The sequence below is a fragment of the Gasterosteus aculeatus genome, chromosome 13 (genome assembly GCF_964276395.1).
Source record: "Gasterosteus aculeatus chromosome 13, fGasAcu3.hap1.1, whole genome shotgun sequence".
NCBI lineage: Eukaryota > Metazoa > Chordata > Actinopteri > Perciformes > Gasterosteidae > Gasterosteus > Gasterosteus aculeatus.
Window position 1 is genome coordinate 11,581,682 of NC_135701.1, and position 24,336 is coordinate 11,606,017.

Genomic DNA, 24,336 nt, shown 5'->3' on the forward strand with positions numbered 1-24,336 from the left:
AGACCTGGATTATTTTCACCATGTGCTTCATGCAGTCTCCCGCACTGACAGGCGTCCACATTCAGGTTCCCACTGGTCATCCGCTCGTGGTGAGCGCGCGCAAACACCGACTCCTCTTAAATTTGGACATTTGGTGTCTGTTTTGCATTAATGCGCCGCAGCGTTTCACGTCCATCGGTCTCCTAACGAGATTGTTCCATCAGATGGAATTACCCGCGTCACTCATTGACACACATGCATTGATTAGCCATCCCTCTTTTTATCCCTCCCTCTGCCTCCCTCCCTCCCACCACCGTCCCTCTCTCTCTCTCTCTCTCTCTCTCTCTCTCTCTCTCTCTCTCTCTCTCTCTTGTTTCCTGGAGTACTGCAGCGACGGAGGGCTGCATCGAAAAAAGGAAAAATTACTGCTCGTGCGTTGGCAATTACCTCTAAACCAATTCTGCAGTAAAAACATTTCTGCCAAATGTTGGAGTCCGATGTGATGGGTAACTCTAAGCCCAGTTCACTCTTCTCGCCATAAAGGATGGTAAGTAACCTAATTAATACTTTACACCCGAAACATGCTGATTGTGTTAGAACTTTGAGTAAGAAAAAAATATCTTAAATACACTGTTTTAGGACTTAAAAGACAAGTTGTTCATTTATTTCAAATGATATCGCCAACCATCGCAGGGAAACTGTACCTCATGCATTATTCATAAGTTTGTGATTCATATATTGGGATGGTTTCCAGGCTTTTTGTTTTTTCTGAGGGTGCACTGAACTCAGTCTATATTCCTCCTGCAGAAGTAGAGAAATTGCTTCCATTAAGTGAAAGAAGGCACAGTAACTGCCTTGTGTCATAGCATGTTTCAGTTGCAGTTTCTTGTTCTATATTGTGGAATTGATATTAAAGGTGACAGTAATGTTACTGTCATTTTACATAAATAGATGGGTTTAAAGCAGGGATTTAAGGTACATGCTGCATGCATATGGTCTGTCAATGAATTTGCTTACTTGAGCTGTACCCTTTAAGTGGTCATTTTAATAATAACGATCACTGACTGAAGCGAATAGTTTACTTTTTCTCAACAAGGATGTACAGTGAAATCCTTTGCAGAGTTTCGGGTTATTGTCTCCGCTCTGTGCATGTAGCGCAATCCAGCCACCTGCCTGGGGCAGTTAAAGCACTCTACACTGCCGCCAAAAAGAGGAGAGGATGCCGAAGCAGGCCACTGACTCATCCGTGAATTGCACCTCAAGAGGCTGTGAGCGATTGACAGGCACAAAGTCATTGAACTGGAAATCTGGGGAGAAGTGCTTTGTTTGCAATCGGAAGACTGCTGTAGTCCTGCTGCGTTTACACTGAATGCGACTCAATGAAGAAAGTGAAGGCTGGATGCAGAATTCATTCCTTTTTTTTCACTTCTCATTGAATTTTTTTCATGCCACTGTAATGAAGAATGCCTCTCATCTGCATTCAATAACGTCTTCATCTCAAGCATCCACTTATCTGGAATTTTTATTAGGTATCCTATCCTAAGTTTATGCAGCACACGATATTTTATATTTATACTCTCGTGGCACTGTAAAGTACAAACTGCGCTGCTCCAGTGACGATGTCCAAGATAGGAGCTGCAGAAAAAGCCTGTACATTTTGGTGACGTGCGCAGGCAGGGAATGACCTGATGATGCACCACACTGTGGTGCCGGCACATTGGGTTTAGTATCTGTAGCCCCTGCATGTTACGCCAGCAATGAGTTCTGGGAAGGCAGGGATACCAAATGTTTACTCAAAAGATCAAACAGACACAAGCCTCTCTGTACATCTTCAATGTGGGGTGGGACATGATTTATTTTTCTCTGGAAAATGTCTTATTTTCTGTCAGTAGAGTTGAACCATTTTACGATTTCAACAGTATCCAGTATGCACATTGTGTCCTTTATCATTTCTATTGCAGTTAGAACATTGACAACATTAGTACCAACAGGGAATTTCCTTTCTTGGCTAAGATGTGCTTTGAGTTTGAGTCAATATTAACAATACAAACCCGTCAAGGTGTGGCAGACGCCAGCTTGCTGTAGCTGTTATATGAATCTGGATGACGTGTAGCTTTATGTGGAGGTTTTTATAACGAGCGGAGGAGCTAGGACTGTTGAAGAGAGGTGAACGGTTTATGTGCTTTGAAAATTATTTGAAAATCATTTAATTACATTCTCCATTTGCAGAAGCAACTCATGTCCACTCTTCTGACGTTCTTTTGCCCTGCCCCCCATTTATTCTATACTTCTCCTACCCCCCCACCTTCCCCCTGCCCCTCCACTCAGTCAGTAATGGCATCACTGCTTGATGAAATCTCCTAACGGAAAACGTCCCGGGCTGGTTGTGCTTCTGCCTTCCAGATGAGGTCACGGGTTCCCATTTTGATGGGATTACATGCGGCTCTGCCCACTTAAGAGATTGGACCTTCTCTTCCTGATGCTAATAAAACAAACCGGCCGTCAAGCCACTGTGCTTGTGCATGTCATTGAAAGGCAGGACCCTGCCAAGTTGCACCTGACTGAAATGAAAAGTATTTGAGAGGCAAGGGACTGTTTCAATGTAAAGTGCACAAGTCGTTTGAAATGACTTCCCTTGCACAGTCCCGTCCCAGAATTTTGCTGCTTTGGGAAGCAAAAAAGAAACTCAAAAGAGACTCAACCATATAAATATTTTTTATTGTACAAAATAAATAAATAAAAGAATATAAGGAGAGAGAGAGAGAGAGAGAGAGAGAGAGAGAGGGGCCCTCGGCTACTCAAATTTTTGCATCTGTCCTTTTTTTTTATTTTGTAAGGATCAACTTATGGGCTACAGCACTGCACTCAGCCAAAAAGACATTATTGATTTCCCTTCAACCTCTCGTAAAAAATATATAGTATGTGTCTCCTCTAGCATTTATGGGTCAAGCAACCTGAAATTCTAGGACCTGCATTGATCGCTTTCTTCCTATTCTGACAACCTGCTTGTCCATACCAATGTGTTCAACCACAAAGAAATGCATCATATTGACAAAGTGTGCAGCTTGTAGGAACTCCTTAGGCTAAAATTAATTTAATTAATTTAAACATTGTCAGGTTGAGGGTGTCACCACTGTCATTATCCATGTTTTTTTCTTTAAACTAGTCATTAATAGCATTATGACTATGCGTTGAAATGGGCTGAGCTGGTCAAACAAACTCTGGATATTAACAGAACACATTTAAATCAATTCTCCTGAGTGGAATGCGAGGTCAAAACATCCGTCTAATCTCCTCATTTGTCTCTATGTTCATTCATGCATTAGGGACCAAGTGATACTTGATCCTGTGTTTTTTTAGTATTCCAAAGAGGTTGAAGGAAAACAGCGGCACTATCCATCATAAAGGCAGGAGTTTTGCCAGAGCAAGGCCTATTTTCAGCCATCTTCACATGGGTCATGGCAACGCACTACATCAACTGTCCTGCAAGGCAATGGATGCAGCTTTCTTATGTTAAACATATACTGGTCACAATGTCGGTTTGTTATCAGTAGAAATATTTGAGTGTGCAGGAAAGGAGTGGCTTGCCGACATCATTGAATTGATTGGGGGTCGACCGTGGCGCGTAGAGTAGAGAGGGTGCACTGGGAACCGCAAGGTTGGGGGTTTGAGTCCTGGCTGCTCCATGTCCCATGCCGAAGTGTCCTTGAGCAAGACACCCAACCCCTAATTAGTGGCCTAAAGCCGCAGGTTAAAAATGCAAATGTAAGTCGCTTTGGATAAAAGCGTCAGCTAAATGACCAGTGATGTAATTGAATAATAGATTGGTTTCCTTGGAAGAAGTTACCCAGTTTGATTGTGAATGCTGCCATTGCTCTTGTCAGTGAGGCTGGTTGTCTCAGATATCTTCTGAGCTTCATCACCACAGAAAACAGACCTCACCACACATTCTAATGATTCCCTGAAAGGCAGGATGTTCCCTCCTTTACATCTGTGGATATGTGCATTACTCATTTTAAGTAAAAAATTATGTGTGATGGCTAACATGACCTGATCCTGGAACGGTAAATAGCGGTCAAATCAGTTTAGTGACACCAAATGAACTCCTACGCTACTTACAGGGTGTTATTATTGAATTCATAAAAAAATGCAGTAGCTGGATAAGTGCCTTGCATAATAAAAAGCTACAATGTTCCGCCCTCATGAAGAATTGTTTTGAGAAATCCTTCAATATTTATCATAGATTTATGGATAGCAATCCAATGCAGTACATATTATTACAAGTCCAACTAACCATACAACTAATGGCAAGTTAACTCCTTGCAATGTGCACTTCAGCAATGATCCAGTGAGCAATTCCATTTGGAAAAAGCAAACAAAGATTTTGAATAAGCCGCCTTTAGGACGTCTTCGGCGCCACCGGTGTAAATGGAGGTATCAAAATATGATCAGTCCATGTGGGAAGGGGTGTGCTCATAACCACAGGAGTCATCCAATGAGCCAAAAGGGATTAGGAGAGTCACCTTGAATCAGCAGTGTCATTTTGCCCGGTAAAATCGCATTATGAGAGCTGGAGCTGGCCCCGTGATTTGTGTCTTCCTGACAAGGCTTCAGTGTTCGTTAGAGGCTGTGGTGAGCAGCTCCTAGACACACGGGAACCGCACACACTGGACAGCTCTGACCAGACACACACACACACACACACACACACACACACACTGGACGGCTCTGACCAGACACACACACGCACACACACTGGACGGCTCTGACCAGACACACACACGCACACACACACACTGGACGGCTCTGACCAGACACACACACACACACACACACACACACACACACACACACACACACACACACACACACACACACACACACACACACACTGGACAGCTCTGACCAGACACACACACTCACCCACTGGACAGCTCTGACCAGACACACACACACACACACACACACTGGACAGCTCTGACCATCTCCACCCTACTCTTAGTATTCACTTTATCTTGTCTTGAAATGTTTGATGCAGTTAAAATAGGATTTTTCTCATTTAACTGACTAAATTCCTCAATTGTTTTATTGTGTTTTGATATTGGTTGTGACTCTGTATTATGACAAACTAAAGAATAACCATGCCAAAGTGAGCCTCGGGAGGCAACGTGATGATGAACGGTGGATTTAAGTTTCACATGAAAGCATGTCATTTGCACTGCTATGTTAATGTCTCCCTCCCATCAGCACCGACCTGCCAAGATAGAGAAGGGCTTCCCCATCCATGCTGTGAACGCACACTCACATGTGGGCCTGGCATGTTCAAGTGTGTAAAGGAGTCTCTCTGTATTTATTTACGTGGGCTTCTTACAAGTATGTGTGACTCAGAGGCCTTGGAGGACGCTGTTGTATATGTGGGGGTTTCTTTATGAGCCCGTGTCAGAGTTTGTGTGTATCTACATATCCACTCAAGGACCATTTCTCCTTCCCTCCTGTCTCTGCCTGGATTAAATATGACAGTGCTGTTCCGGTTGGATCGTCACTCCCATTATAATAAACCAGGTCTTTATTGGGGGCAAATTGATTTTCGCGCAGGGCCTCGTTTATTAGCCGCTGCTCCACAAAACTGATCATGATTCAGCAAGTCCAATAATCACGTGAAAATGTTATATTCATTTCAAATAAAATCAGAGAGCTATGCAGTAAGAGCCTTTTCTCTGACATCACTTACAAAACCTGAGAGAGAATAATTAAAGAGGGTACTTGCTGTCTAATGGGGTGTCACCTGGTAGTCTGGGATAGTTATGAATGTGGCAGGGGGGAGAGATGAGTTACAAGTAGCATCTGATGAATATCTCCCCTTTTCTTCCTTCCTGTTCTCTCTCATTTGACTCTATCTGTCTGTCTCCCACACCCTCCCCCGTCTCTCTCAGCCTGTCCGATGATTGCCACCGTCATTGTGGTTTATCTCCTGTGGTGACTCCAGACACAAGAGTTTTCTTCCCTGCTGCATCTTGAGACACACTGATCTCACCACTCCTGCAATTCCCATCAGTGTTCGGCGCCCCACTTGCCCCTTTTGCCTCTTTCTTCTCTCAGTAAGTATCCTTGAAAACCGACCGGTGGACCCACAATGGAGGACACTTACAATAACAGGACTTCCCTGGCTAAGGGGGCCAAGGACATAGTCAAGGAGGCCAAGCGGCATGCGACAAAGAAAGTCAGCAAGGTGGTGGACCGCGCCACAGACGAGTACTCATCCCACCACAACTACAACCGATTCCAGGACGAGGAGGACGAAGACGAGGATTTCTACCGGAACCCCCCGAGGCCGGACGGCGATGGCTACCACGAGAACGAGGAGGGCTCCAGCGATGCGACAGAAGGCCACGACGACGAGGACGAGATCTATGAGGGAGAGTACCAGGGGATCCCATCGGCAGGAGACAGGAAGCAGAGGGAGGGCCAGGTGGCGCTGGGGCAACCAACGTCAGATGCAAACAGGGACCGTAAGGGACTGGAGCAGGAGAGACAGGCCGACGAAGAGGAGCTGGCCCAACAGTACGAGCTGATCATCCAGGAGTGTGGTCATGGCAGATTCCAGTGGCAGCTGTTCCTGGTGCTCGGGCTGGCCCTCATGTCCGACGGGGTGGAGGTGTTTGTGGTGGGCTTTGTGCTGCCCAGCGCAGAGACGGACATGTGTGTGCCCAACTCCAGCTCGGGATGGCTCGGTAAGGGATTGGATTGTCTTATTCTTCTGTACATTTCATTTTTGGGCAATAAAGTGCCCAAACACGTCATGCTTGTAATATGTAGATAGAGCTGCAGGTTTAAAGGAGGGCATTTGTAGGCCAACTCTGGAATTTAGCATTGCATTTGTTCCCATGACAGAAAGCCAAAGGGATTATTACCCAATTCTTTGGTAATATACACTCTGCCAAGTTTACAATACTTTCACATTTTGTTTGGCAAGGTAGTCTTTCAGAATTTTGACTTGTGAATGCAATTGAATGCAATAGTCAAAAGTAACAGCTAAAGTTTTGCAAACACGATTGCATGAGCGCTTATACGACGAGGCTTTATGGGCATGCGGTCCGTCTAGTCATTGGGTTATAGGACTCATTCCTAAAACACTGGTATGGAAAAGAAATGTGTATGCTTGAAGCATGAACTGAAATAATTAAAGAGAGCTTCACTGTCTCCCATATCTGTGAACGAGAAAGTAACCCTGATGACGTCTTATTTATTTATTTATGTTATCATAGTTATATACTTTTTTTTAACATAACGTCTGTGCTGCAGACTGGTGGTGAAATATTAAGGCAGCAATAGATTTAACTTATAGGCTACTAGTACAGTTTGACTAAAGGAAAGGGTCACGCTACCTTCTGTGCAATATGATTTGTCTCTGAAAATAAGATCATTTTTGTTTTTTCCCCACTGCACTTGTCACACATTATCCGTAGTGTTTGGGTTTCTGCATCAGGATTAAGAAGGTGGCTGGTATTCCCTGTGGGCCCCTATGGCTGCAGGTGAATAATCCATCACCAGAGAGCTGGGGCGGACTCACTGTGTCAGAGTGGTGAGGACATTAATTCGGGCACACAGCCTTTAGATACTAACCGTCTCAGTGAGACGTGACCATATATCAACTGCTCCACAACAAATGATGCAAAATTGAATCAAGAGTGGAAGTAATAGTTGGTAAACATCTGAAATGAGAAACAGCCAGGCATGCATAAAAGCTTTTCACCATATTTTTTAATTTTAGTTTTTTTTTATCCAAACACAAAAGTGTGTTGCTCCATGTGGGATTGTCGCTGCAAAGTCCTCTCTCAAGATGTTGCCTCTTCATATTTTTCCCTTTCCTGTCTCTTTCCCCGTACCCATGTAAACCAAGCAAAGTCCTGCGGGCATTCTTGCTCTACGCTCTGCTTTTCCTCCTTCGTGACTCCAACCTCCACCCCCTGTCTCCCTCTCCCTCCCTCCATTCTCTATGTGCCTCCCTTTTCTTCTTCCATCCTCCACCCATTCCACTCTCCTTCTTCCTACCGATTCCCCCCCAGGCTCCTCCCAATTGAGGTGAACGTGGTTGGTGTGTGTGTGTGTTTGTGGGTGTAGACTACATGATTACTTTGACCTTGTTTGTATCCATTTGGAGTTTTCCAAAATCAACTGAGTTGCTGTTTTACAGGTTTTTTAGCAATATTGCATTGGCTTGAAGTGCTGAAATAAACAACAGCCATTTAGGTCTGTGGGTGTATTTGATTGGGATGGTCAAGTTATTTGTGTATTTCACATGATAGTTTTGCTTTTAGCAAAGCAGGACAACTATATTCTTACTTACATAGTAGGGTCAGTCAGGGACTTGACTACCCACCATTAAACAGACCAAGTAAAAGTTTTAGCATGTTCAAATGTCCTTAATTGTCAGATTTAGCATACTGAAATCCAATCAGGGAACAATTCCTCGTTGCGGCTGCTAGAGGAACTCCTAATGCTTGATTGTTGCTGCACAACAACCAACCATTTGTTTTAACCTGCGATACATCTTAGTGTTGCATGTACTCGAGTCATTAGTTAGGGTTAACCCTGACATTTACAGTATACAAATAACACTATGTTGGGATTAGAGAAAACGTATTTACGAGGATAGATTACATAATAAAAAGTTTCTTATTATTGTGTGCTGTATGAAAGGAGAGAGCATGAAAGCATGAAAGATTGCATGTTTTCAATATAATACCATGCAATGTTAACAGTATAGTGAACACAAACACAAATATTTATCTAACTGAATTGACTTTTGTGGTCACAATATGCAGATAAACAAATTCTTCTTTCTTTCACAACTGTAAAGCTCTGCCCACTCACATTGTACCACTAATACAGCTAAAGTGAGTAATGCTTTTAAACTAAGGTCAAGGGTGGCGAGGAGCAACCTCACTACTGACCTGCCATACAGTATTTACACAGTAAGCAGGTTACATTAATGCATGTGAACATGTGTAAAGTTTTTGGGGTTCATATTTTTTACATTTTCAAGGAAGCACTTGGCTGGCTGTTTGGTCAATGATGGCTGACATTTGACTTGCCCATTTTACAGCAATAACAGGGAACAACTAATTGTCATCCACTCAAAATATGTGTATCTAAGCTAAATTATATATTTAGGGATTGTTCAATTTAAGAAAATAGCTATTTGGTGTTTGGTCTGGTCCACAGATGCCGTGTTGGATGCCGTTCATTTTGTATTGTGCAACTAACCAAATAACAGACACAGAAAGAGGGGAGCTGCACAGACTGGGGGGGAGGTATGAAACTGTTAGATCATTTTATAAGAATGGACTAAGTGTCAGGGAAGCAGGAAGGAAAACAAGCCCCATGAGATGCAATATGTGAGATAAAAAGGGGGGAGGAGTGAAGGAGGAACAGCTGTGAAGCAGATAAATTGCCACGTTGGAGAGGAGTGATAGGGTGAGCGGTGTGGGTGGATGGGAGCAGAGGGGTGGGAGTTTAGCAGTATTCAGTACGATAACAATGCAGGGGAGAAGCTCAGCTATCATCTCAGCCACAACAGACAATGGGAAGGCGTCCCCCCCCTATCATTACTTATTTGTCCTCTTGGCCGTCTGTTCTCTGCGGAAAAATCCCTCTCATTTCTCTCTGCGACTCCTAACTCAGCTCTCCTTGTTTTCCTTCAGCCATCCGTCTCTCTCTCTCTGCCATCGATACTTTCCCCCTCCTTTCTTGTTTCCGCTCCACTTGGTCTTCTTTTCACCCGTACCACCCTCTCTCTCCTCCAATCTCCTGTACCTTTTTTTAATCTCTCCCCGGCTTCGTCCCTTTGTCCCAGCTCCTCTCCCCGTCTCCTATTGAGCTCCATCTCCAAAGTGCATGTCCCTCTTTGTCTCACCCCTCTCCCTCGCTGTGTGTTTGAACCAGCTGACAGGCTGTGCGTGGGGCTGCTTGGATCAGGGGCAGCTGAGCGTGGCTAAACTGCAGTAAGATTGCAACGTCACTGCAGAGTTTATACTACTTGAGTAGTGCAGATCCATAGAATGTGTGCGTGCGTCTGTGTGTGTGTGTGTGTGTTTGTGTGTGTGTGTGTGTGTGGAAAAAAAACTGCTGCAACCAGCAATTTTCAGCCACAAGTAAAGCAAGTCTGCTCGCTCTTATCAGAGGTTCATAGCATTCTGTATTTCATGGGAATTATCCACAGTCTTTAATGTAATGATGGTTGTATCATTACTGATGCTGAGTTAGTCATTTTAAACCCTGCACCGTGAGCCCAACGACAGGTTGCTTTAATATAGATTTCATTGAAATCCTGCCCACACGGATATGACTTAAATATGACAAAAAGCTTCTATCTCTTTTTCTGCAGAGGTGGCAGAAGCCGGAGGCATGAATCCGATCAAACTGTCACGATGTAGTACAAATGTGATTACACGCTGCTCAGTGTAAAGACGCTGATGACCGTGGAGCAAAACTAAGGCAAATAAATGAGAGGGAAGCACAGAGGATAAGAGAGGGGAACAGGAGCAGAGCGGGGAGACTAGGTGGGGAAATGAGGAAGGAGAAGTGAGAAGCAGTCCAAGAAATTGGAAAGCAATGGGAGTGGACACAAGCTGAGAGAAAGAGAAATGGAGAAAAGCTCGAAAAGAGAAGCAAAAAAAAAAGAGAGAGAAGAGCTGAGGAACAAGCGAAGGAAATCAAATAAAATCTAAGTAGTAATGAAGGGATTGACAGAAAGACGGAAACAGCGGTAAGGTGAAGGAGAATGTCCTGCTGGGAAGGGTTCCGCTGCGTCGCTGAGGCACACCAGGCACGCTGTGACGGTATCATCACTTGGAATAAAACAGGGCGGGTGTTTTCAGCAATGCTGAAGCAGTTTGTGGCGCTACGAGCAAAGAGCATCAAAGCATGAAATCAGGGAAGAGGTCGTGATGCAGCTCAGCGCTCCCGCGGCTCTCAGGGGTTCCTCTGGATGTGAAAGGACAGAAAGCGCTGCACCAGGGCCTCCCCCTACCTCCTCCCCTCCCTCTCAATCTCTCACCCTACATCTTCAGCAACTACTGAACGTTCTTAGTTACTTTCTTTTGCTCTCTCTGTTGCTAATCAAATATCTGCTTGATTTTGTGCTTCCTCTTTACATCTATGTTGCTCTTCTGCTTCGCCTTGTTACACAACGACCCTAAAGAGTTGACATTGTTGGTGGCAGTATTTTACTCCGCGTATGTCTTACTCCTTGGAATTTGTCTCGTGTTTAGTCGGGGGCCTGGGATTTTGCTGAATATTAACCATTCCCGGAGATGTGTTTTGACATGTCTTCGGAGTGTCATGGGGCGAAACCCTTTGCTTCTTCCTGGAGGTCTCCTGACACACTGTCATTTTCTGATGGTGCTCAGAGCATATGGGTCATCAGGCCCAGCATTCAGCTGCATTTCACGTTCCTACGGATGAAACGTCTTCACCAGTCGGTATCCATTCAAGGGGTTTTGCTTCTGTGTCTTATCAGTTTTTTAGAAAATTATCATTCTTCCTGTGAAGCTTTTACATTTCTTACCTCTGCACTTTGATCTATTGAGGGACTCCAACTAAATCAATGACTAGACTCTACTCAGAGAAGCGGTTTTCCTAAAGGTGTGTTGGAACTTTGTGGAGCGATGGTATCGATGTCACTGTGTTCAGTAGCATGGTCCATGCATCAGTTTCACGATCTTAATGTTGAGACATTTCCTGCGTGATGTGTGTTATACTGGCAGATTGAGGCAGATTGCTGAACACAATTGGTTTATGTTCACCATCCGAGAGTAAATATAGACCAGGAGAAATACCCCTTGTCCCTCTCTCTCTCTCTCTCTCTCTCTCTCTCTCTCTCTCTCTCTCTCCCCCTCTCTCTTTTTGTATATTGTATATTGCATTATTAGCAGACCCTTAATTTCCTTAATCAAAACCAATCTTGAACAGCACACTAGTTTAAATGTAAGCTCGAGTTCGTCACGTTTATAATTCTTCGGTTACTTTCAACCTTTGAGGGATTTTGGTTGATGTGTAAAAATGTTGATTATATTGAAAAGACTGATTACACTCTGTTTACTTGCAGCAAAACAGAATTGCTAACTCTAATTAGCAGTTTGATAAAATAGGTTTGTAAAGAATGTCTCATGTATCCATTCTGTTGAAAGGGTTTTTAATTACCTACAATTTTACTGTGGTGTAGTTACTGATTGGTGTTTTTCTTACAGATAATGTGACTCTATCACTATGAGAACACGCTGTTAAAGTTAAAGCGTGACTCATACTCAAATTAGAAAGAAATCCCTCTTGGGGCAAAAGACAGAGCATAATCAGCAAAAATCAGAGGTTATTTATCTTTGTGTGTCTTTTGGTGCTAGTATCTCTTAAAGAACAAAACCCTTTATGGTCTGAATGGAAAGTGGAGAGCTAAATGAGAAGGCCTCTGGGGGTTTGGATGCATGACAGTAAAATTGGCCGGCCAGCAGGTGTTTCCCTATCCAGCCTCTCCTTAATGAGGCAAAAGTGAACTGTGCGTAGACTGAAGACAGTTAAATTTAGAATTGAATCCATGGTGCCTTCAGGCGGGTATCTAGATGCCTGCCAAATGGGACAGATAGACATGGCTTGACCCCCGAAGCGAGAGAGTCAAACAGATATCTGCTCCCAGCGGAGCAGAAGAGACCTGATTGCAGACATTAACGAGAAGAAATGCATTAAGATTAGTGTAATGGGTTGAACAAAGAGTCCCTGAGGCTTTCACATTTTCTTCTTTGGTTCTGAAATTCTGAAATATATATATCCTCTCTATGAGTCAGGTGCTCATGTCTCGGTATGTCTGAATGTGGAGGAAGGCCAAACACTACTGTAATATTATCTGATGTTAAAAATTCTTAGGTCTAACCTAAAAAAACGTATTGAGTGGTGAGACAAATCCAGTTGGAGCAGCATGAAGGCTGCTATCCACACACTGCCACATACCACGTGGACCAAACAGGCCCAATAGGCTCCGCCCTCCAGAGCCGAACCATGGTGATCAGCGAGGGAGATCAATGCATTTTGTTGGAGCATCGATCCTGTTTGTGATGAGACAGATTAAAAGAGAGCAGAGGGCCTCTTTCTAGTCCCCCCGCATTACTGTTCACATTTGTCTCCCCATTGATCAGAGTCTGGTTTCAGTCTTTTACACACTGTATTTACTTGCTAACGTTAGAGTGAGTTACCGGGTCTGACGGTTTCCAATTGGTTCTTTGTTAGTCGTCGGTGAATCAATTTTCCAGTTTATTTCTTAGCTTATTAAAATAACAGCGTGATCATCTTAACATCCCATCGGTCAATCATTCAACAGAACTTCCATTGAGGTGCAAACGTAATGTTTCACATGCAAGGTGTAGTAATGTATTGTAATATAATATATGATAATGTAATGTATTGTATATTTTGGTGATAACAGATCTGACTCTCGTCTCCCTCTCTGTTTCCAGGCAGTGTCGTTTACTTGGGGATGATGGTCGGAGCGTTTTTTTGGGGGGGCATGTCTGACAAAGTGGGCCGCAGACAGTGCCTCCTCATCTGCATGTCTACAAATGGCTTCTTCGCCTTCCTGTCATCTTTTGTCCAGGGGTACGGCGTCTTCCTCCTCTGCCGCCTCGTAGCAGGCTTTGGGTAAGTCTGCTAGAGTTATTTGTCAAAACTAATGGAGGAGTCATTTTGGCTGCTCAAGACCACAGAATGGTCACACTTTCTAAACAAATTATTATTATTATAAGTCAAGGTGTGCATCAGGTTAAATCAGTGAGGGTAAACAATCCATCTCTGTAAGGCAAAAAGCTATTTGAGGTATGTTTCAGTTTGTCTATGTCTTTCCTAATTATTAAAGGAAACCTGCAATACCGACTTTCTGTCAGTTTCTTACTGCATAACACGGTGCGGACAGGGATTCATTACATCCGCTTCTTTGACAGTGTTACTCTTTCTTTAAAAGCTAATTCCGTAATTGCCTCTGTACCACTCTCCCCTAAGACATGCAGAGTAATTGGTAATTGAGAATGCTGTCCAAGATGCCGATGCGACCTGTGCTTCTGAATTATAAGGAACTGCCACTGAGTATTGAGTTTGAAGGATTTGTTTTTTTCTTGCTTCGTCTTCTGTGATGGATTGGGAATGAACCTGCAGTTTAAATAATTAAAAATGTTTAATTTGCTCTTCTTGGACTGAAGGAATAAAAACAGGCCAATGATGCTGCAACTACGATGTAATATATGTGAAAATAATGTGGTTAGTAAGTTAGGTTTCTGTCCTGATTTCACATTTCTTCCCACTAACTTTCCCATTGTCTTTGCTTCTTGCAGGATAGGAGGTGCTGTGCCCATTGTGTTCTCCTTCTTTTCAGAGGTGTTGTCTAGGGAGAAAAGAGGAGAACACCTCAGCTGGTTGTGTATGTTCTGGATGATTGGAGAGATCTATGCATCTGCCATGGCCTGGGCCATCATACCACACTACGGTGAGTTCACAGTTAGACAATATATGATAATGTACTCAAATGTACAGAAGCGAAAAGGCAGATTGTATAACAGTTATACTCATTGAAGGCTTTGACAGGATTCATTTTGGCTGCTTTGCAATGTGACTTCAAGCTAAACTAAATGTACAAAGGGAAGGTTCTGGTTTTTACACAGGGATCAATCCCCTGATGGCCCTGAGTGGCTGCAGGCTGCGAGAGGCAGAGGTTAACAGATTTAAGTATGCATGGACACCATAGAGCAGGCTGATAGGGTGAGGGTGAGCCTTTGGGGGACAGAAAGCTGAGATTTATGAAATTACCACATTAGGTATCAGATGCACTCACAGAAACAAAATGAGGGGAACAAGCCTCCCTTCCCTCCTCTTCTTCCACTCGTATTCTTTTCACTAGCGCTGTGAAACCTTTCACAGGCTCCCCGGTCCTCCTGCTTTGTACTCTGCCCATCTCTCTGTCTAACTCTGTCCTTCCCGTTATTACCTCTCCCTTCTCCCTGTTCTGTGTCTCCACAAAGTGTTCTTCTTGATCAAACATAATTAGGTTTTTCTCCTTGCTCTGATAGGACAAAGCTACAGCTAGAGGTGATTTATGGCCAGACCATGCTGTAGCCAACCTGTGACGTCATTGAGGGAGGGACAGTGTGTGTGTGTGTGAGTGTGAGTGTGTGTGGTTGGCTGTAAATTGCATGGATGATGTTTTACTGGGCTGCAGGCACACACAGGTCTTCTTGAAGGGGAAACCATAGACGGTAACGGCTGACATTGCAAGAGGTCAACTGGGTTAACGCAGACACATTCGATGAAGCTCGTCCCGGTTTTCATAAATTGCTATTACGTTACTGATGAAGATACAATGATGAAGACTTACATGCCCAAAGCTCTGTGGCTGTACAGAACCAGTTTAGGACAACCTTCTGAAACCCCAACAAGTCTTAAGAAGCATCCTCTGCCGTCCGATCTGCTGACGTTGTATTGAAGGTAGTGGTCTTACTTTGCTCTTATTCTCTCTGGCACTCACTACCAATCCGCCTCTCTTTCTCTCAGAGGGAACTACGTGTCTTGCATACATACTCCAACGCTCAGTGGATTTTATGTGTTCCTTAAGTGCTGCAGTGGCTGCAGCCAATGGCCTCACGGTATGTTGGCCAAAAGGGGGGAGTGTGAGGAGTTTACGTCCTACAAAGAAAGAGGGTAATCTCTTTAGCCTGCTAAAGTCTGCAAAGTAAATAACCCTCATATCTCTTTGTCTTTTTCTTTTTTGTTACTCTATTTGTTATCTATATATCTGTCTATATCTATATCTACATAGTTATCTATCTACTGTATCTAGATCTGGGAGTAAAGTAGAACTGCTGAGTCAGTCACCCATAGACTTAGTCAATTATGTACATAATCCCTGTAATGAGATTTCCAATGGCACGGTGAAACAGTAACCCTGAGGGGCAGGAAGCCTCGCTACATTTTTGTAGAAAAGGCAATCACTGCTGAACAACTCCTTCCCTTTCTTTCTCTGTTACTCCGTCTCTTTCTGTCTCTTTTTTTCTTTACTCCTCTCTCACTCTGAGTCACTCCACACACACACACACACACACACACACACACACACACACACACACACACACACACACACACACACACACACACACACACACACACACACACACACACACACAGATGGAAAAAATAAAAGCAGGAGTACACGCAGGCGATACGTTGTCTACAAAGGCCATTATTCCTGCCCAACCAAAGACACCAAGAGAGTGGACGTCTTTGCGTATTTCCTTTTGGAGTGTTCTATTTCTTTTACTTTTTTTATTGCAACGATTTCACTTCCTTTTACTGAAATGTTTCATCTCTCTGGCCTCATCTAGCATGAATTTGTACCACTTATACACACCCACCCTCCTTTGAAAATTGAGGTTTTTAGTAGTGTATATGCGTTGCTTTGAAAGCTGGATTTTAATATCCTGTGAGATTAATTCCAAGTAGATTTTTTTTTCTGGCATTACCATTAGCGTCAACCTCCCAACCCCCAGACTCCCCTCCTACGCCTGTTGATGGATAATGGTACTGTTCCCTTTGGAGCGGCATCTCCATGAAGCACGATCTCTAGAGAAACGTGGGAGGTCACGACTGACACATCAACCCCTTGCTGTGCTTCCACCCAAAAATGAAAGAAAAAATGAAGTCAATGAGATTAAAGATTCAGATTTGGTATCCTGGTATTATACTTCAGTAAATATACTATTATACTACAGTAAATTTAAAAATCCAATATCTGCATTGTTATGCTCTAAATTTTTTCTGTATTTCATATTCCGATCTGCCTTTGCCCTGAACGGTTTGCAAAATCATGCAGATTATTTTTGCATTTTGCACAATTTCTCCTGTTTACTTATGTGTGGGTGGGAGTTTAGCATTATGACACCATGTTAGCCGTATAACTCATCTGCATATGGTAATTCACGTGATTCATTGTTGCGTGTAAATGTGTTCATCTCCCGCTTTTGAAGGAGTGTTAAAGTCTGTGTGTGTGTGTGTGTGTGTGTGTGTGTGTATACGTGTACGTGTGTGTGTGTGTGTGTGTGTGTGTGTGTTCACGTTACAATGATTAATGAGTCTGGGAGAATGCTTGCGGGCTGTGATCAGGTGAAACAAGATTTAACTTAGCAGAAAACACTCGATTCTTTTTCTACACATTCAATTAACCCGTCTGTGTGCACTCCTCTGCAGAGCCATTCATCTGTGAGCCGACGCGCCGCTCGGCTCCGGCGGCTCTCATAGGGCCGTCTTTTATTTACAGCCCCTTTGTGTTGCCAGTTTCACACAATTCACATATACGATCAGCTTTTCAGATCAAGTGGCCCCATAAGGACGTACTACAGTACACAAAACACAATATCAGGATGACAAGAAAGGGATAAGAAGGTTAACAGTAATTTTGCAAGCAGAAAAACTATTATTTTTAGGATCACTTGGACTTATATCAGCGCTCATCTATATTGGTAAAAGATGAAATACCCTCTAAAAGATGAAGCAAATCTTATAAATGGCATAGGCCTTAAAGTCTGATTGTTAACATTGAATAATAAATTAGACAAACAGGTAGAAAGTAGTGCCGTATAATGTGCAGTAAAAAAAACAATTGGCAGCATTTGTGAGCTTGAATAAAGTTTGTCTTTGTGAGCTTTCAGATTAACACGAAACAATTATCAGTAGAGAATCTATGCTAAACCTGGATAATCCCAATTAATGAAAAAAACATTCAATCGGAAGACTTATGCAACCTACTGTTTATAGTGAATGGATATTGATTTTTCCATGTCATCCGTCTCATTGTGGTTGGTGTTTAATGCCACTGTTTACAGGTTGGAGCTTCAGTATGGGGTCAGCGTACCAGTTCCACAGCTGGAGGGTGTTTGTGGTGGTCTGTGCGCTGCCTTGTGTGTGCGCCGTGGTGGCATTAACCTTCATGCCTGAAAGTCCCAGGTTCTACCTTGAGGTAATGCTAATTTCCTTCAATATTGGTTTAGAAACTAACATTAATCAGCAGGCTTCAAGATTGCTGCCTCATCGTGCAGTGTTTCCTTGTCAGCTTTGGTAGTGCAGAATAGAAAAGGGGGGAAATTGAGAGAACTTAGGCATTTCCCAAAAGCTGTTTAGCCAGAACAGAATGAGTCATCTGAAACACTCGGAGTAGGACTGACGAGCTCTACGGAATATATATTTATTTACGGTGTCAAAGAGTCAGTGAGACCAGCGCTGCACGTGTGAATTATATCTCCTCACTCTCTCCTGCTCTCCCTACTGTCAGGTGGGGAAGCACGATGAAGCATGGATGATCCTCAAACAGATCCACGACACCAACATGAGAGCGCGTGGGCAGCCGGAGAAAGTCTTCACCGTGAGTGTTTGTTTCTGCTGGGTGCCGTCTCTCCTGGTGCTTAAGGAAGCAAAGAGGCTTACGTTCTGCCGCCGCTGGGACAGGTTTTAATGCTCTCGCGGTGCAGGATCATATCTGAATTATGAAGGTTCTGAAAGCTGTTTTGTGTCGTTCAGGCTTATTTGCTTGGCAAGGAGCACTTGTGGGAAAGCCTCTTAGTCAACACGTTTCTCGGGTTGATCGTACACCCGTAGTACATTCGTTTACAGAGGGTTTTTTTTTATCACGGTGATCATGTGCCGACGATAAAGAACCTGTTGAAACACGTGAAAAACCTTGATACAACATCGCAATGTTGACAATGTTTACGACATCAGTGAGGTCAAGCAGTGAATGTTGAATACACTTTCATCATAGATTTTCATCATATTTCTTCATCACTTTCTCAGGTAAACAGGATCAAAATTCCTAAACAGCTGGATGAACTGGTGGAAATGGATTCAGAGTCTGCCAACCGAGTTTCCAAGTTTTTCTTTCGGATAAAGATAGAAATTTGTGGGGTAAATCGTGTCTTTCAGTTTGATTTGCTGCCGACAAACAACATTGCCATAACCCTGAATTTGTCTTTTGAGTGTAACGAGTCTGTTGTCTCTCTTTAGATCTATCTGAATGTCAGGAAGTGCTTCAACTACCCCATGCGAGAAAATATGATGCGACTTGCCATAGTGTGGTTCACACTGTCATTCGGGTGAGCTTCCTCCTGGTGTCATTTGTGTCACAGTGACGCACAAACGGCGCTGGATGTTTCTTGTCAGACGACGGCACGAGGCAGTCAGTCTCCTAGACAAATTACATGTCTGGCATCTGGATTTCTCCGCAGTGCAGAAGTTGTATGTCCTCAAAATCAATCACAGGGGATCAATACTGGTCCGTAGGTGTCTCAGGGGGAGAAGAGACGGGAGTAGAATCAGCCGGAGATTTAAAAAAACAAAACAGAAACCACAAGTTGTGTTTCCTGATGAACTGAGTCCGACTGTACATTAAAAAGGGCATCTGTCTATGTCAGGTTACGATGTGGGATCCTAATAAATCAGAATCCATCTGCTTTTAGGTATTACGGCCTGTCAGTCTGGTTTCCTGATGTCATCAAACACCTTCAGGCGGATGACTATGCATCCAAAGTGAAGGTACACAGCAACGAACGCATTGAAGACTTCACCTTCAACTTCACCCTGGAGAACCAGATACACAAGAATGGCCTCTTCATCAACGACCGGTAGGACACGTCCACTTGCTGGTGGATGCATGGACTGTTTTACGACGAGGAGCATTTAAAGCAGAATGTAACTGTGCTTCTTCAGATTCATCAGTATGAAGCTGAGGTCCGTAACCTTCATCGACTCCACCTTTCGCAACTGCTACTTTGAGGACGTCAAGTCGGTGGGCTCCTTCTTCCGTAACTGTACTTTTATTGATGCTTTCTTCTTTAACACAGGTGAGATACTATGATTCTTACTTTTACATGACTAAATGGCTAGAGTGATACATTTTGTCATCTATTATTCACAGATTGATCAGATATAATCAGCTTGTCAGATTGAAAAATAATATTTTGATTTCTACTAATAGTTTTTACTGAGGGTATTTAAAAGATGTATTTTGTTTTTACACCACAGACCTTTCTGCTCATCATTCTTTCATTTTTTAATTGCAGATATACAAAAATTAATAAAAAACATACAGCAAACAACGCAAAACACTATGTCATAAAAAAATTAGGAAACCCTACAAAAGAAAATAATCACAGGCAAGAAGATGTTGGGAACAGACCGGAATGCAGCATAGAAGCACAGACAAAATCCCATTTGTTGAAAGACAAGAATAAACTGCGTTGTGATTTCCTCTCTCGTTTCATTCTTTGGGCAGACATCGATGAATCCAAGTTGGTAGATGGCACAGAGGTGGTCAACAGCACGTTCACCCACAACAAGAAAGGATGCCAGATGACGTTTGATGACGACTACAGTGCCTACTGGGTATACTTCATCAACTTCCTGGGGACCCTGGCCGTTCTGCCCGGCAACATTGTTTCCGCCCTTCTCATGGACAAAATTGGGCGTCTGTCCATGTTAGGTAAGAATGGAGGTTCATGTTGGCGTGTGCACTTAGTAGTAATTGGGTTTCACGTCGACTGTAGGACGATTCATAACGCGGGTATCCATCACTGAGTATGAGAGGTACTTTCGATTAGTCCCTATTGATTCGTTTGACCATTACTCAAAGGAATGTCGATTGCGTTGACTCCCGCTCCTTCTCTTCAGGCGGCTCCATGGTCCTCTCGGGCATCAGCTGTTTCTTTTTGTGGTTTGGCACCAGCGAGTCCATGATGATTTTTATGTTGTGCCTTTACAACGGTCTGAGCATCTCTGCCTGGAATTCCCTCGATGTGATCACGACTGAGTCATTCCCGACAGCCAGGAGGTGAGAAGGCAATCGATGGATGAGTGCATACAGGCTTACATAGATGTCTGGATTTATAAGGGATTATAGTGGAAAGAAATTCGGTCAACTCTAATACATTCATGTCCCCTCATCTTTTACCTCCTCCTTACCCTGATTCTTCTCTCCCCAGAGGAACTGGCTTTGGGTTCTGCAACGCTCTGTGTAAACTGGCTGCGGTCTTGGGAAACCTGATTTTCGGCTCTCTTGTCGGCATCACAAAGGCCATCCCCATCCTCATGGCCTCGTCTGTGCTCGTCGGGGGAGGACTGGTTGCACTGCGGTTGCCTGACACCAAGGCCAACGTCCTCATGTAACACCAGCCTGCCCTTCACGAATTGGGACGAAACCTTTATCAAACCTGGGTTGAAGCTGAGAGGATTCCCAATGTGTGAGCGTGGAGTCCAAACGGCTTGGTTCACAGATATCTAACTCACATTTCGCTAGTGTACCTTATGTAAAGCTGGATAGCTACTCACCCTTCTCACAGCGTGTTATAATTTGAACATACAGTACACATCCAAATAATTAGATACCTCGTTATTCAATGATATGCTGAGCCTTTTTGTGTGAATGTACTGTGTGGAGAGTTTGCACATGTTTTGGTACGGAAACTTTAGTGGAGTTTTGATCTGATGACTGGTTTCCATAGGTTATGAGTGGGTCCCCTGCTTAGTTCGAGCTCAAGGCTTTTAATATTGATATAGTCCTATTACGACGAGCCAGATGGGGGGAAAAGATTGGAAAACAAGCTGTAATGAGCACAGCCAACCTTCTGTGTGACAACGTAGGGAATACGTGATCAGACAGAGCGGACATACGACACAGCTGTATGACAGCTGGCTTTCCCACAAGACAGGTACACAGGACATGTTGTAGACGTCAGGCAGGAAGGCAACTTGAAAATCAAGACATAAAGAAAAAACTCAACAGATATCCTTAATGTGCAAATACCTGTCCAGAAATAGATTTGTACTCACATCTACCTACACTTTCCCCCCCGTACTCTGGCACCCAACAGGACACAATGCTGAATTGTCCTCGACATGACATTTGCTCAGACGTTTTCAACCTTTTCAACATAGATAATTCACGTATGAAGCCAAGCCCTTTGCATTACCAGACCAAGAATCTAAAGGCCATTTTAAATAAATTGTATTTTCTTTTACCAGTAATTCTATGGTATGTTGAATTTGAGGTGGATAAATATTTTCTGCTTATTGTTTTTGTGATTTGTGGGAGTTGGAATGATGACTTATTCATTTTATCCGAATGTTATTACTCCAAGTCTCCATCCGTGTGTTGTATTGTTGTGCAGAGGCTCTCTGATGAGCTCTCCTTCTAATTTGGTTTTGAGTTGCATCTTCCTTGTGGCAGTAGCTTTAACAGTGGCATGTCGCGCTATTTCCTTTTAAAATACTGAATGGCCTTTGTTTAAATGTGCCTCTCCGTAACTGGAGCAGTCTGTCCATAGTCATGTGATGTCCAAAGGTCATAAAACGCAGACAGAAACTGAAGAGGAGATAAATAGATGAAATATTGATGCCCTTTTTGTGAGTAGAGTATAGATGTGAGACGATGTGGCCGGAATCTTCACAAGATGGGAAATTCGTTTTTTTTGTCAAACATCCCTAATTATTTTGCTCACGTAATAAAGTCATAACGAAGATGGATCAAATAGTGTAAGTTACAGAGCATAACTTCAAAGTAATAACAAATTATGAATAGCAAGCATCGCTTCTTGAGGGCTTATCAGTGATATTGTGAAAAGAACTTCTAAGCCAATGTTTTGGCTTTTTCAGACTCAGCTCAGACTGCAGAGTCATCATTGAAAAAATCAACTCAAATTGTGTTAATTGTCTATTTGTAAAACAAATAGAAAACTGGACGATAAATTTGAGCTTTGCCGTTTATTGTAACAGCAGTTTATTTATTGTCTAAAATCTCACACTTGAAAACATGACCTACCTGGTTCTAGTACTAGTTATCGACATTCTGCTTATCAATAAAAATCCTAACATCACTTTGCTATTTTGAAAATTTGTAACTAATACAATTGATTTAGACATTATCTAATGGAACACTTCCGTCGCTCTGAGTCGTGTTACTTTGTGCTCATGGATTGTGCTTTTTCTTTGTACTTCCAGCTGGTCCTCTTGCTTTTCTCTGTATTTGTGTTATCTGTGATCGCAGCGTGGACGTAGTTTACCTTTGTGTATAGTTGGCTCTTTCAAGGCTACTTGTCAAAACAACAAAAAAATGCTTCCAAAATGGTACTGTATATGTGCATCCATGCAGTTAATCTAACATGTTCTCAAATTTAGTCAAATCAGCTGGAAAAACTTTGTGAATTGTGCAGCCGTTGCACAGCAGGTATGTTTTGACTGTATGTATTAACAATAAATACAAAAAAAATAATACAGATTCTAAATGCACTGATATAAAAAGTGATGACTTTGCCCAGTGTCAATCCAACGCTGCGTCTGCGAGGATACTAGAAGGGTTGACATGCTTCTCAATAAGTTAAAACATCAAAGGCAGATCTTTCTGTTCTGTCATATTGGAGAGAAATTTCATTGGCAGTTATGTCTGGAGGTATTGCTTGTATGTACTGTATTAGTGTGTGTGTGTGTGTGTGTGTGTGTGTGTGTGTGTGTGTGTGTGTGTGCATATGTGTGTATAAGAGACAGTACTGGATGTTTGCGTGGGCCTGCGTCTGTATGAGTGTAAATAATGTAAATATCAAAGCTGATATCGGTGGACGTCTGGTTATAAGCTCCATTATCGACTCGTGTGTCTCCTGCTCTGTCCAGGCAATAAATCCATCTACTGTGTCCTTATTGTACATCTGTGTGTGTCCCTGGCTTCAAGCCCCTACTCACCTGCTACTCTGTGTGTGTGTGTGTGTGTGTGTGTGTGTGTGTGTGTGTGTGTGTGTGTGTGTGTGTGTGTGTGCGCGCGTGTGTGCACAAACTTGCATGTATGTAAGACAACTTCTGTTATTTTATGGTCAACTTTGTGTTCTTACTGTAAATTCATCTGGCAGAAAATAATGGCAATATTGAGATTTTTGTGGAAGAAAAATGTGAATGTATCACTCTTGTAAGTTATGTTGATCCATTTAATGGAGATAATCAAATGTATGTGGAGAATAGAGTTGTGTATATTATTGTGAAGGGCCTGCCAGTCATAGACGACTGAGCTGTATGTTCAAAAGGTCCATAAGTGTGAAAATATGTGAAGAGTTATTTGCCAAATGATGCCCTGTGAATAATGTTAGAAACTGGAAAGGATTGGATACTGTGCTGCTTTTGAACATATATACATTAAAAGCTATGTTCTCTACCAAATTATGCTTTTCTTTTATTTAACAAATTTTATCTCGAACCTCAGAATAAAATCAAATCTCCATATTCATACATGACTGCACTTAT

General features: G+C 42.9%; 1 protein-coding gene across 1 annotated transcript; it reads left to right on the plus strand.

Moving 5' to 3' along the window:
• Positions 1-328: 328 nt before the first annotated feature.
• Positions 329-24,252, plus strand: sv2ca (synaptic vesicle glycoprotein 2Ca). The gene is made up of 13 exons (XM_040196124.2): positions 329-526; positions 5,913-6,710; positions 13,485-13,665; positions 14,352-14,503; positions 17,889-18,022; positions 18,335-18,424; positions 18,853-18,963; positions 19,063-19,151; positions 19,515-19,679; positions 19,765-19,898; positions 20,330-20,536; positions 20,725-20,884; positions 21,036-24,252. The coding sequence occupies exons 2-13, from the start codon at positions 6,113-6,115 to the stop codon at positions 21,217-21,219; spliced, it is 2,205 nt and encodes a 734-aa protein (XP_040052058.1). The 5' UTR covers positions 329-526; positions 5,913-6,112; the 3' UTR covers positions 21,220-24,252.
• The last annotated feature ends 84 nt before the right edge of the window (positions 24,253-24,336 follow it).